At 40.1% G+C, this 14,862-nt stretch overlaps 1 protein-coding gene across 1 annotated transcript in view; it reads right to left on the bottom strand.

The window, feature by feature from the left end:
- Positions 1-209: 209 nt before the first annotated feature.
- LOC107188141 (rho guanine nucleotide exchange factor 11) overlaps positions 210-14,862 on the bottom strand; it is a 64,246-nt gene continuing 49,593 nt past the window's right edge. The window contains 9 exon segments of the mRNA XM_015576391.1: positions 210-383; positions 555-601; positions 721-871; positions 1,029-1,249; positions 1,356-1,532; positions 1,613-1,729; positions 2,201-2,615; positions 2,617-3,530; positions 5,227-5,498. Coding sequence (XP_015431877.1) covers positions 285-383; positions 555-601; positions 721-871; positions 1,029-1,249; positions 1,356-1,532; positions 1,613-1,729; positions 2,201-2,615; positions 2,617-3,530; positions 5,227-5,498 — 2,413 coding nt within the window. The 3' untranslated portion in view covers positions 210-284.

Genomic DNA, 14,862 nt, shown 5'->3' on the forward strand with positions numbered 1-14,862 from the left:
TTATGTATAATTTTTTAGTCATCGACGTGGCATGACGCGTAACACGCTACGTCATGTGAATCCAGTTACATAAAATCTTTGGCAAAGGCATGATTAATCATTGACCCATGATTCTGTAAATATGTATATAATATTATTGTATTCCATAAACAGCTACTCGCCATTTGTCATTGTTTTTTTTTCTTTTTTACATAATTTTGATTTCTTCCAGTATGAGCGTTTGGATACGATCCTGCTCGTGAAATGCACCAGGTCGACATTATTCAATATACGTAGACGTCCTATCAACCGACACTATCTCCCATTACTACAGTTTCGGTGTAGTGTTCCGTGGGTTCCAATTCTTCGTTCGTTTCCGATTCACCGTGTGCATCTACAAATTCCTGTCAACGAAGGTACAAAAAACAAAGAATAGAAGAATAAAGTTTGTGTTAAGCGTTAAAATTCGCAATTGAATTCTAACGAATTTCATAGCCTCAAATACAATGTATCATGATAATTTCAATTAGAACATATGCATTAAACCGATAGAAAATTTAAACTGAGCTTCTTACATCTCGAGTGGGATCGTCAATACTGCTCTCTTTGTTTAAAATGTCATCTGTAATAGACGGAAAAAATATGCCACATTACTATTTTTATTTATCCGAACATGCATGAAGCACGCAATGAATATCAGCCTACACCGTTCCTGACATATTAAAAAAAGAAGGAACTAACCGTGTTCCGTTTGCGTTTGGCTCGATGCAGTGCAGGTTTCGGAGAATTCACGACGTTGTATATCCGCATCAAAAGCATGAAGACGTTCTCTGCTTCTACGTAACTCCTTTCTCAGCCTTTCCCGTTCCTCTTCTCTCTCTTTTATAATTTCCTGTAGTGCACAAATAAAATTAGAACCTGACTGAATTTCCAGTGTCTTTAGTGGCTGCATTCAATTACAGATTTTCGTTAAATCGAATTCTTTATATTTAAAATTTAAGTAGACCATCTTCCTTCTTAGCTAGTTTGTTTTTCCAAAGAATTCTCACCAGTAATTGTGACAATTGAGATGTCAGAGAGTGACACACTGGCTGTAAACTCGCGACTGATATAGTCGGTTGTTGCGGATGAAGATGCATTCTCGGAGATGGACATCCGGTTGCTTCGCAACTTGGTGGCGTTGTTAACACTGACGCTCCGCGCGAGGCAAGAACCGTTTCCGTTTCGCTTACGTTTAACGCCGAATTTAGCATTCCCACTAATTGATTCGCTGAAAATAGACGCACGAATTAATTCTAATAAAAAAAGGTACGTATGAAAAAACGGTTGCATTTTATTTTATTCAACATGCAACATTTCAAGGTTAAATAATGTACCTTGACTAATGGCAGCGAGTATGAGTTCAGCGGGTTCTTTTTCTATGCTCGATGGTTCAGACGCCATGTCTGCCACGTGTTCGAAATCCTCTTTTGGAATATTCAAGATATCAGCTACCAACAATTGTTTCTCTGCCAAAGCTTGCTTAATTATCTCGTCCTTCCTCCTTAGACACTCTGCGAATGAATACAGAACCGAGCTGAATGAATTACAAGCTCTACTTGAAAATATGTATCCAGTTAATAAATAAATGTACCTATGGGTGTAAGTACCGGTTCTGCGACATGTACCGGTGGTACTTCCACATGAACCTCTAGTGGATCGATTAGCGATACTTGTGTACAGGTCACCATTCGTAGCGGTTCTCCCATACCTGAACAAGATGTATGTATATTTTATAAGAAAATACACACTATCCAACTTATTTGATACCCTGCTTAACGTGATTAATATATTTCTTGTCTTTAATATGAAATTCAGAGTTTGCTGCGTGATTTGGTCAAATAAATATGACAATCTTCCATGGACAAAGTGAGTCCACTGTATCTTACCATAAAGATTATGAATAGACTGCGGATATTTATGCACAATCCCATTGTTGTATTCACTTTCCAGGAACCAGAACCGAAGAGAAATTGATTTCCTCTCTTAACAGGTTTATTAAATTAAAAATAATATAATGACTTTATTAGTTCTTCTTAAATTTTTCATTTCACTGTACTCATATTGAATCTTCAACTTTGTTATAAATGCATACAAACATCCGCAGTCTAATTATAAACTATATCCTGAAATATCGAGCAGTATTGCTAGTCTAACAAAGAACCATAAAAAGCATTGAAACCTGTGCCAGAAGATTCAGATGAATGTTGTTGTTTTTGTTGTTGTTGTTGTTGTTGTTGCTGCTGCTGCGGCGGCGGCGGCGGTTGCTGTTGTTGTTTCGGTTGCTCAGGCGTTGAAGGATCAACAGGTACAGCCGTAGCAGCTGGTACAGGGGCGTTAGGCTGTGTCTCCGCTTCCTGTTCGATATTGCTAGTGTCCTGCGTGGAATCTTTCGGTTCTGCTTCCTGCTGCTCTCGCTCCTGATCAGTTTTCTCTGGTATGATATTGTCCTGTTCCGTCGTGGACGGATGATCATCTATCGCCGGTCCAGGTTCTTCTGGCAGTGTGGTGGGCGGCGTGGGTCTTCTGCCTTGTTTGTCACGAGCCTTGTACGCTTCGGCCGCCTCCGATATATGCTTACACCAGAGTTTCCGTTCAGACCAGATAGAGGGAGTTCTTGTCGACGGCATTGTGCCTGACAAGAACCGTGGAGACTTTCACGATTGGGCTGAGCACCGAGTTCGCTTGATTGGTGTTGATGAACTTCAACAGATACTTCTCGTCCTGCCGATGCAACAGGAATATCGTGTCGTCTAGCAACACCACGTGCAGATCGACCGGTTTCGCGCGGTTCTGTTCGGTTCTGCGCCATTGCAATGGGCCCTCGTAGATCAGCTTCCGTTTCGTGATGTCTAGATTCTTGAACTCCTGCACGGTCGGATGGTCGAACTTGTCGAACGCGGAACGATCGATGGTACGTTGAATCTCGGCAAGCCTCTGGTAATCCTCCGCCTCGCGGACCGCTTGGTTCACACGGCTGAGAATCTCTTTGCTGCGATCGAGACTTCGCAGGACACCGGCCCTCTCCTTATCGCTGCTGTCGGGCGTGTACTTGGCCAGATTCTCGAAGAGCAACGGGTATTTCGTTAGACGTAGCATACCGGTCAAAATGTGATCCTTCAGCTGTAACCTGCGGCACAACGGGTTCGCCTCGATCTCGTTCAGGAACGAGTTCAATTTCGGATCCTTACGACGACGATCCCGCAACGCGTCCAAAGCGACCTGCTGCCTCGCGCAGTATATCGATGCCGCCCTCTCGAACCCCTCGCCGTTCTCGCCGTCGAACATGTCCAACAGCAACTCGCCCACGTCGCCCACGCACGGGTTCTCCTTTTTCTTTCGTTTCATCGACTGATTGAAACGCGAGTGAATCGTCACCATCTCGTCCAGATTCGAGAACAACAATTGTATTTGGTCTAACGGGAGCACTTGGGATTCCAGGAGCGGCTTATGGAAGACGTGCGACAGGACTCTCAACGCGCGCACGTGAGATCGCTCGGTGTGGAACAGTTCTGGAATCGAAGAGTGAAATTACAAAATATTAATCATTCTTCCCTGATGACGTGGTTTTACGGTATCACTAATCGTAACTACAGTGGATTTCGGTTATTTAGGCAGATTGGGATTAGCATCCTTTTGGCCTAATTATGAAGATGTCCCAATTATACGAAGTATCACAGTAACATTCGATTAGGTTTTGTTCGTTGAGCTTTGTCCCAAATAAACGAGTGTCTCGTTTAATTGGTGGTCCAAGTAAGCGTAATCCACTGTACATTTATACGTAGCTTCTGTTTGGATATACTTTAAGAGGGAAAGATCGGGTGTCTTTCGTATTTCAAACGACTCTATTTTGACCAATCAGGTCACCCAACACTTAGCTACCTTGCTTCACAATATCAAGAAACTTTCGGGAAATTCTAACTTTCCCGATTCCCTAACCCTTTCCAAAAGTTTCACAAGTCTGAACGTTCCGTGAACAACAAGATATTATCTTGCTAAGTCCTGGTGGGATCCCAAAGTCCCATACATTCTAACAAATTTTTATTAACATTCTACCCATAAGGTAGAGATTTGGCGCGCAAGTGGCTCTCGTAGGGGAATACCCCTAACGCTAACTAGCAGATTGGAATAAAACTTTGTGGATTTATAGAGTGATTCAAGACAAGCACAATGGTATGTTTCATTCGTGCTCAATCGTCCTTGAAGGGTGTAAAAACTAACCTTAAAGTCAAATAGGCACTCCCACTTTTTCGCGTATAACTCTTAAAGTACAGGAGATAGAGAAAAATGTTCCAAACAGAACTTTAATAGCACAATCAGAACTATAAACCTGCATTAACAAAAGTTTGAAAAATGTTTTTTTTTTTTTCTTAAGAAGAAAATTTTAAAACAAGTTCTTCAGAATTTTATTAACACAAGTTTATAGCGCACACTACTGCCGCCGCCGCGTGTTTTGCTGAACTCTTTCGCTTCTCTATTGAAAATAACACCGATTTTGTAACTTTCCTTGCAAACCTTCCTCGGTAGAAAGGTCTGCTCTATCGCGTGCTAGGATTAGATTTTCTCCTAGACCCTTAAATAATTGGTGCGTTTTCAGGGTCCTTTTCACTTTGAACATTATTTCAACATATTTAGATATCTATAATATAATAACAATTTATATCATTTCGTTCGGAATAGTTCCGAGAATTATTTCGCGTTGAAAGAAACCGACGAACTATTACTATAAAAACAGAACACAGCTGCAAAGTTAAAAATTTGTAATTTTTGTAAAAATTTATTTTTTTATTCAAAAACTGGACGCGCTGGAAAGAAACGGTTTGCAGATTCGTATTAAGCTCGCAAAAATCTATCGGAAACGCTTATTAAACATTTTTACGCGTTGAACAGACTCCTCTCGATTATCGTCCTGCTTGTTCGACACGATTATTGTCCAGGTGTTATCCCCACCACTGGAGGGGGGGAGGTCGTGGAACCTGTCAAGCATATACTTTGTTGCCAAGGCACGGGACTTCGAGCAAAAAACGAATTTACGAAGGTCTGAATCATTTCTCCCTATATGATTATATGATCTCCTTATATGATCTCCTATTGTCCCGGCGCGGACCCGTGTTCGGGACGATAATCAAGAGGAGTCTGTATTGATAAATTTCTGTTCCTCAAAAATGAAAAGTATCAACAAAATCAAAAAACCAGTACTACACCAACCGTTGATGACCTCCTGTCGCTTTTTCTCGGCGTTGCTGAGTCTGGCGAGTACATCCTCGGTGACACCCTGGCTCCAGTCCGGCGGATCCGGCTCGACGTCGACATCGCTGTCCCACGAGGTCGATGTGTTCGTCGCGGACGTGGCCGGGTGTACCTGCTCCAGGCTGGTGCTCGGGCTGTCCAGGCTTCTCGTCGACAGGCTGCTGTTCGACGAACTGCCCGCCGAGTTGCCGGGAAACGACCCGGAATGGTCGCAGTCACTGAAACCAGCCCTACAGTTCAATTGTTAGCGAAATCATGGATTCCCCACGCCTTTGAACTAGCAAACCCGCGGCCCAGTTCAAGCCCCACGCACGAAAACCATTGCCAATTTTGTTTCTTTGACACGGTCAACCCTTTCGCTGTTTTTCCCGTATGTCATACCGGCTACACGGAAATACAAGGTCAGTAAGAACTTCTAGGGCGGACGTCCCAATTATTGTCACCTTAACCCTTGTGTAGCCAAACAAAAAATAGTTTAACGCATTAAGCATAAAGAATGAATAATTGTCACCTTAAAAATTAAACTAATTCTTATGTACTGTAACAGTTCATTCTGTACAATAGATACAGCTTAAAGAGGAAAATTGCATCTCCTTCTTTATTGCGATTTCTGTAAAAATAATGTAGTATTGGGTATTAACATAACACGACTCACTTGCGTGGACCATCATGTATATCGCGGTAAAATATCTTTCTAAATTATTGAACCGAGCTGCGTTATCACTCCGTTCGCGTTTATCTTGGCGAAGGCAGTCTGTTTATATTGCAACACTAGATTGTATCAAAAAGTTTACATCTCTTATCAGTTATTTAATGGAAACGCTTTAATTAATTTCGACATCGTCGACCCACGACCCTCGCACTAGCGACACTGACAAGCCTAGTAACGGTCACTAGCCCCCCCGCCCATTAGTATTCACAAAACAATCAGAATTTGGTTGACAAGGGATGTCCGCAAAGTGGTGCACACCGATTCTTTTGTAACATTGCCCAATCCTTTATGGGATCAACCTACGAATTTTGCCGTACTTGGCTGGTGCTACTCTTGGACTCTAAAGGTGTGTATGCACTTGTTACGCATCACTGCATGTGAAAATGTATCGTATGGTGACCACGACACGATGATACGCAACAAATGGATACGCACCTTTAAAAATAAACCTAAACGACAAATCCGACGGCCGGGTGGGAACTATAATTTCCATTGAAATATGAGCTAAAAAAAATCATTTTCTATTATTAAATGTCGTTTAGAATACTTATAATGACATATTGACTCTAAAAACATAAAAAAAAAAAACAAATTTATTTCCCCATGAGTTCGGAAAAACGATTACGGCCCGTCCCGAATGTGTTAACTTTGCCAAGAAGCAACTCAGCTAAAATCTTGAAAAACCATCTTAAAGCAGAGATTCCACACTTTCAAACGATTATTTCAACGATACCCCGATACGACTATTTTCGCCGCAGTTACGATGATCATTTGACCTTGGCCCCATTCTTCGGGATCGTAAAGAGGTGAGATGATGATCCCTTAATTTTTTTTTTTTTTTGCGTAGTATATACCTCTCGGATCTCGTGCGTCGTTCATTAACACCGTGGCCCTCGTGACTGGCAACGTCGTCGTCGTCGTCGTCGGCGGCCAGCACTTCCGGGAGCCGTTCCTCAACGTTCGAGCACCCCGCCGACGGCGAGATATCGTTCGACTGATCGAGGACAGAGGACGGCGGTGGTTCCGTGCACGATATCGGACTAGTCAAGTTTTCGTTGCCGCGCGAATTGGGTCGAGGACGTCGTCGTGAGCCATGTTGTCTCATACTCTTATATCTCCTTAGCCCTAAAGGGCTTCCGCGACGGAACAAAGCCGACAGGCATTAGCCTGCCCCGACCGTTACACAGCGTTACACGCGACGGTGTGTTACTACGTGTTGGGCTACGCGGGCTGAGCACGTCCGAAGGGAGGATTTTCAGCTGGAACGAATACCCTGGAAGCGACCCCGAGTTGTTACGCCGTGACCGTCCGAACTGATCTTTATTCGTTTCGAAGCCAGAGAGCCTGTCCCCTTACATAGTTATTACACCGTTAAGGATCCTTTCCCCTTTAGTGGCCGCACAAAAATGGCGACACTTGGAACGTTTTTTTTTTTTTTTTTTTTATTATTTTAAAGGAAGGCAAAGACGACATGGTGCAAAGCTTCCTGTACTTTATTCATTATACATTCAGGTAAATAAAAAAAACATTTGATTCAATATTTTTGCATTGTAGGTGGCGGCCAATCGTGTTGATCCGAAATTGTATTGTATACAAACGGTGCCCATTGTAATGTAAAAAGTTATTAACCTGGTTTGAAAAATTCTTGTGGCATTCTTTTTGGAATTTAGTCAAGTATCGTGCAACCTGTTATTGAACATTCTGAAGCATAAATTCTTTTGTTATTCACGATAATATACGTAAAATTTCTTTCTTTCTCTGTGACTCACAACATGTAGTCTTCGTTGAAACTCATACTAAATGCGGCCATTTTATTTTTTTAACTAAATGATACAGACTCCTCTCGATTATCGCTTGGCTTGTTCTACACGATTATTGTCCAGGTGTTATCCCCACCCAAAATGTATATTAATAAACCCCAGACTGATTGTTTACTCCAAGTGTTATAGTTTTCTTGTACAAAAATCTTAAAGAAAGACCGTACCCTTAATATGGAGTTTACGTGGAGTGAGATATACCTGGGTATATCCAAAAGTTCGCGGAACGTTTTCATAAAAATTTTAAATAAAGTCACGTTTATTTTGAACGGCGTTTGTGTCTGAAACATTCGATCTACACTCGTGAACTTTTGAATTTCGCCTGTACTTCTAATCCGTAGAAAAATATCTCGAAATCGTCGATTCAAAATGGACTATAATCGAGGTACGGATTTCTTGTGGAGACAGAAACTCCTGAAACCAGTGAAAATGAATAACATTGTATCTGCTTAAAGGTTAAGCGTTCTTTTCATGTGAAAAGCTGGCTAGTCGTGCATTGACATTTCCGCTGGCTTGTCACAGTTATTACGCCGTCACTCGCACCCCCCTCCCTTGAAAAACATCTAACGGGGCCACGCAAAAGGGCGGGGGAAAACCATAAGAGGAGAGTTCTAGCTTCGTAAATTCTGTATGAAACCGTTCGATTTCTGTCTATACCTGCTATAATTGCGGAACATGTGAAATTTATTCACGTTTTCTTTTTGTAATGTAACGAAAAATTAAATTTAATACAATCGGAGCAGTCTATAAAAGATACAGACTCTTCTCGATTATCGTCTGGTTTGTTCAACATGATTATTGTCCAGGTGTTATCCCCACCACTGATGTACAGTATCGGAACGAGAAAGACCTTTCTCTTTCCATTCTTTGCGATCTAGTTTTGCGTGTTCTCGACGAAAATTTTTGTTCAGGATTTCTGTGGTTTTTTTTTCTTTCATTTATCCAGAATAATCGAACGGCGGCTGGCAAGGTGCACCGACTATAAACGAGAACTTAATCGACGTCGATCAAGCTTAAGCCTTGTCGAAGCCGCTCCTTCATCACTTTAATCAATCCCCTCTCCGCACCCCCTCCCCCTCCCCTTCGTAGTGGTAGAAGCGACATCGAGTGCGGCCGCGACACACTGCTTTGTGCATACAGTCGTCGCACGTAGGCATCAATGGTACCCTGTATTCTTCCGACGAGTAAAATCGAAGGTTTTCACCGTCTCCGTACGCTGACACCACCCTCGATAAACGTTCGCTGAATGAAGTTTCCTAATAACCGAACTTTCTTCTTTGGAGAATCAGTTTCCTCGTCGGGAACGAATTACGTCGAAGAAAATGGAAAAGCTCGATCCAAGTAACGGAATTCCTGTGTTGGGACTTTCTGGAAGGTTTGCAATAGGTGGTGTCAAAAGAAAAAATAGGGGGGGGGGAGTTTGAGCATTTTCTGTTAATTTTTGGAATCTATGTGTTTTGTTGAAATTGAGTTTACAACTAATTTGATGTAAATGAGAAACAGAAGAGTTCAAGAATGTCTGCATTATGAATTGATTAAAAGACAGGTTTATTGTTTCGAGATTACCTCTTTACGGTAATTAGCAACGATTGGAATTAGTCAGAAATATAGTCTTGTAGAACAATCGTCCTGCAGAACTTCTGTTGAATTTTGTTAAACTTTCTGTATACTTACTATAAGTTCTACACTTTTTGTTTGTCCTCTAAATTTCTATATACGTGTGTATTGTACCAAAGGATTCCTAAACCGTTTACAAATAAATATCTCTTTTGGTAACAAACAAAAAGTTTATGGTTGAGGGATTTATTATGTTAACAATCAATATTACAGAGAGAAGCCTTCTAAAACCACCAAAAACTAGTTTCTTGACGGTAATTCTGGAGATTAGAAAAAAAAATCGTAACGCAAGGGTTTAAGACGATGAATGCCGCGGACGAGAGACAGTAGAATTTGGAAAGAAGAAATTCGGAAACTCGCGTACAGAAATGGATTCTTTTCGATAAGGAGCCTACAATGAGGCTGGGCATATAAAGAGGCTGAGTCTACACGGCCGATGGTATTGATTCGAAAGTATCGATCGCTTCAAAAATAAAGGCCAAGATACGTGCATCGGTGGCCTGACACCACTTTGGCCCCCCGTTTACAAGGTGTGCACACCACACACACACATACACAAGCTTATAACTACGAACGGATCGATAGGAACGACGGATCGCTTTCTTTTTTCCAGCCCCCATTTACGCGGCATCGATCTTTTTTTTTAAAACCAGATGCATTAGCCAGCTAATGCCCGCGACTAACGCCGACGGTCACCTGGATACCAATGAAACTACGGCTAAAAATGTCCACCGACGTCGAAACGCATCAATTACTATATTTTACATACTTGAAACAGAATACGTTTTCGTTTTCTCTTGGACCGTATATGAAATTGTAGATTTTCATCGGATGACCGAGAATGTATTTTTCTTTGCGTTTCAAACTTTAATATGTTGAAAGGGGCTGTCTAGAAAGGTTATTTAATTTCAAGTTAAATTGTAACCGAAACCTAACTAACGTCACTATAAATTTAGATTAAGTGAAAGAACATAAGCTGTAAACAGTAAAAAAAGAGGTTTAATTGTTTAGTTTCAAAGCATTATACTGATTATAGTTGGTTAGAGCTAGTTTAATAAAAGAAAAAACAATCGACCATACTTTATGTAGCGACCGAACATTTTGTACAGCCCCGAAATTTGTCGCTTCCGTTTTTTAATCGTAGTCAATTGATTTTAATTACAACGTCCAGATACCGGTCTATCATTCTGCTCTTCGCAGAAACCTATCCCTCGCGATTATATTTTCAACGAACTATGATTGTCCTCGAATTGATTCTGTGGATCGTTCGATCATTTACACATTCGACGAGGCATCTGTCTCGAATTTTCTTTTCAGAGACATCGAACTAGTAATAATTAGACTGTGGATTTTTATGCAAAATTACATTTTCTAAACTAATTTATTAAGACAGCAAGAAATGTAAGAATTTATTTTTCCTCTTAAGTATCTTATTGAGTTCAAAGTAAAATAGAAAACTCGTTGGATTTGATAAAAATGTTGTCTTTTATCGTATTTCACACAGCCATATAAGTTATAAATGCATAAAATCCGCAGTCTAGTAAATGTAATTAAAAAAAGCTACAACGTGACGGAAAATGCTAAGGAAAAAAGCTGCAAGACGATAAAATAAAAACGTAAGGTATCGTCGTACCATTGTTGACGGAAGAGAACGCCGTAAAAAGGGTAAATTAACTATAATGTACCTCGCTCCAATTAGGATCAGACAAGTTCCTCTGCACGTTGTACCAAATAACCATAAAAATGTCGCCCCCATCCCCTTATTTCTTTGTTCAAACGATGCTCGGGTTCCTATTATGGTATGGAGTTCACTAATTCGAGTGGAGATATTCTTATCTTGGTATGAAATTCATTAACGAGAGTAGATAATTTCTATCATGGTACGAAATTTACTAATTCACGTGGAGGTATTCCTATTATGGCATAAAATTTACTAATTTGAGTGGAAAATTTCTGCCATGATACAGTGACCCATACATTCCTTCACATAATTTCAAAATGATCATTCAGTGTATAAAATTGTTATACAATTCCTACTTCTACATTCTTGTTACACGTACATATGTATACAGGGTGTCTCAGCTAACTTGATCACATCGAATAATGATTTAACAGTACACTTTATGAAAATTTTGACGCGTGGAACTTAAATGGCATCAAGGGGAAACTAAACACATCGCTGATGTAGGATGTTCGTATGATTCGTGATCCAGGGAGATCAATCGATCCCGGCGGACTGATACGAACGATATCGCGGCTATCGCTGTCGACGTTTTATTCAGAAATGAACGCGCAACGACGAAGACACCCCCGCCGGTTATTTGCTCATCGAGGCCCTCCGAGTCAAAGAGGCGATGTAGTTTCATGCTCCACCGAGTAAAAGTGAACCCAGGTTGACGCAGCTGCTGCTAGCCCCGGGGTCAATAATCCTGCGGGGGTGTAACTTTTTCGAGAAAAAACCATGAGAGCTCGATAACGATTTTTCAGCGCACTCGATGAAGGTTAACGACCCCACAATTGCATCGTACGATCTTTCATGGGAACCGTTGCACCTTTGTGTCAATTTGCTGATTGTCCACACGTGAGAATTATACGAAGACACGCTGTGGTAGAAAAAAAATACAAGGGATGGGTTTCTCAGAACCTTGAAATTCCTCGAAACCCAACAAAGTTTCTTGAATTCGAAAAAAAATAACTATTCGTACACCAGAGTGACACTTGCTATCGATTAATAATACTATTTTATTATTACTGTTTCAATGCAACGTTAACAAGGAATGTTAGGGAATATCGAGGTATTCCACGAAAAAAGAATTCTTCACTTTTCTCAAGGGCTGATGATTTTATTTCCTAGAACCGTACCACAGCACAAAAAAAAAAGAAATAGGTTTGTGTGTTACGGGGATGAATTAGAATAAGTTCAGGATCAATTTTATACGGCTGACTCGGCGAATCTTCTCGCGTCTCTAGAGTATTTATTTAATTTGTTTTTTACACGTAGGAAGGCATCGAAGTCGCAGGCGGCTCCGAAAATGTCACGAACTTTCCTGAACGACCCCCTCGCTTGCGACACCTAGGGTCGAAAAATTCGGACTGTACACACCCCGTAATAATGTCAATTGTAAATTCTAAGGATACAAAAAATACTGTATTAGTTATTACCATTGCTGTGGTGAGTAATATAGTGCCAACTAATATTAACTATTTGGTGTACCAATAAATAACTCGCTATTCTTGTCGAATTATGAGGCGACATATTTCGAATTAAAAAATACCTTCCTTTAACTGATTTCCACAGAACAAAAATAGATGTATAGAATTTTCGAAAGTCATGGAAAGTCAGGTTGAAGTTAACCTTTATAGAAACGAATTATAGATCTTGTAAAAAAATACTGGATCACTTATTATGGCACGCTTAAATACAGTATTTTCTTATTTTCAAATAATTACGAAACTCGGTCCCATATTTTTGGCCTGTGGCGTTTATATCACCATCGATAGATTTTTCTTTCTTTATAATCGCTGTTTTTATCGTTCCTTGCCAATTAACTCGGAATCCCCGTTGAACTGTCCCGTCACGCGTATGATGGACATCGTGATCATCGATGAACGATTTCGAGGGTGCTATACGATCGAACTTGACGTCAACGGTCGTGTTGAACCGAGAGAGAACGAATCAATCCTCTAATCCTTCATGATCACACGTTTCGATCGAAAGCTCGATTGTATCAGGCTCGAATCTATGACTCAGAGATCGATCTCCCAACGAGCTAGAAGATGCTGGCTAAGACTAGAAGGATCAAGTATGAATGTACAGGTAAATATAAACATGATTCCAGTAGCAAATTCGTGGTTTTTTTTATGCTACATAATTTTACCCTTCGTTGCCAATATCTTATGAATAGGGCGTTTAAAAAAGGTTGTACCTCAGGTGTATGTACGTAGTATTCATTAAAACAATAGAAAAATGTTAGTCAATGTGGGTTCGAAAATAATTCTTTTGGAATTTTATAGGGCATTTAAGAAGTATAATTTACCAAGTGCACCAATTCAAACCATATAGGTATTAATGTATAGGAAGCTTTTGTTAACGAATAAAACACAGGTCTAAGGTTTTTGAACGTGTACAACAATCTTCAATGTAACGTAGTGAACTATGTATTTATTGAAATTGAAGTATGATCATTTTGAATAATATTTCAGCGTAAGATACCCTTAAAAAAAGTGTCTTGTCACTCCGAATAAAATGATTTTTGGACTCACGTTTGTGAAATACTTTTCGTTCACTTTAATGGATACTGAAGGTCCTTGAATTTCAAGAAAACATTTCTTAAACAGCCTGTACATGTCACTGATCATGAGAATGTTTTACGTCAGATATCTGAGAAGATTGAACTTAATATTCTATTTGCTTTATATTATCCATTTACGTTTCGAAAACGTAAGAAATAATTGACTATTATAACAACTGAAAATGCTTAGTAACACTGTAACTAGGGTTATTATATAGAAATTATGAGTTTGTGTCGAATACAAAATACGTGCTATCTGAAAACAAAAACTACTGCATGACTCGAGCCACTATCACTACAATAATAACGACTATAACAATGCAACACCAAACAATGGTGGTCTCTACACCCATCCTTGTTAATGGTTCCCTAAACGACCCTTAAGAGAACACGTAGAATCCTTCAGAACACTCAGCTACGATCCATCAACATTCAAACATCTCTCTCACAATCACATTCAAATGCTTTCCCCAAAACATCATTCAAACACTTTCCCCAAAACAACATTTAAATATTTCCGCCACAAGAACATTTAAATATTTCCCCCACAAGAACATTTAAATATTTCCCCCGCAACAACATTCAAACATTTCCCCTACAACAACAAAAATTTGAAGTTGCTAGAACAAAAAGGCCTAATGTATCACTAAAAATCAACTTTCGTGTAACACATTTTCTTATTTCCACTTCAAGTCCCTCGAGAAAAAACTTCGAAACACTCTATATTCCGTGAAACAATATCATCCACAGGTGACAATGTCACGACAACGCACGTGTCAACATGGGAACAACTTAAAATACAGAAAGATTAATCACTTCTCGAGGTGTGTAGCAGTTGTTAATCACGTGTGCTCGACCGTGCACAAAATAGCGACAACCACGATGGTGCACAGAAAAAAAGGGCTCGGCGGATCCGCAGGTTTCGATCGACGTCCTCGAGGCTCACCCGCTGCACAGTGGTTTGAAATCAAGAAATCGTGGTAAAAAAAAAATTCATGAAATTAAAATTCCAAAATGGGTGTTGTTTTTCTTTTCTATTATTTATCACTGGTAATATGATGGATGTGTATTCATAGACAATTGTGTATGTTGATATGTTTGAAATAATTGATTAGTCTTTGAATAGTTTTTAATACCTTTTAAATTGTCTTTGACG

Source organism: Dufourea novaeangliae, unplaced genomic scaffold, assembly GCF_001272555.1.
Source record: "Dufourea novaeangliae isolate 0120121106 unplaced genomic scaffold, ASM127255v1 scaffold115, whole genome shotgun sequence".
NCBI classification, from domain to species: domain Eukaryota; kingdom Metazoa; phylum Arthropoda; class Insecta; order Hymenoptera; family Halictidae; genus Dufourea; species Dufourea novaeangliae.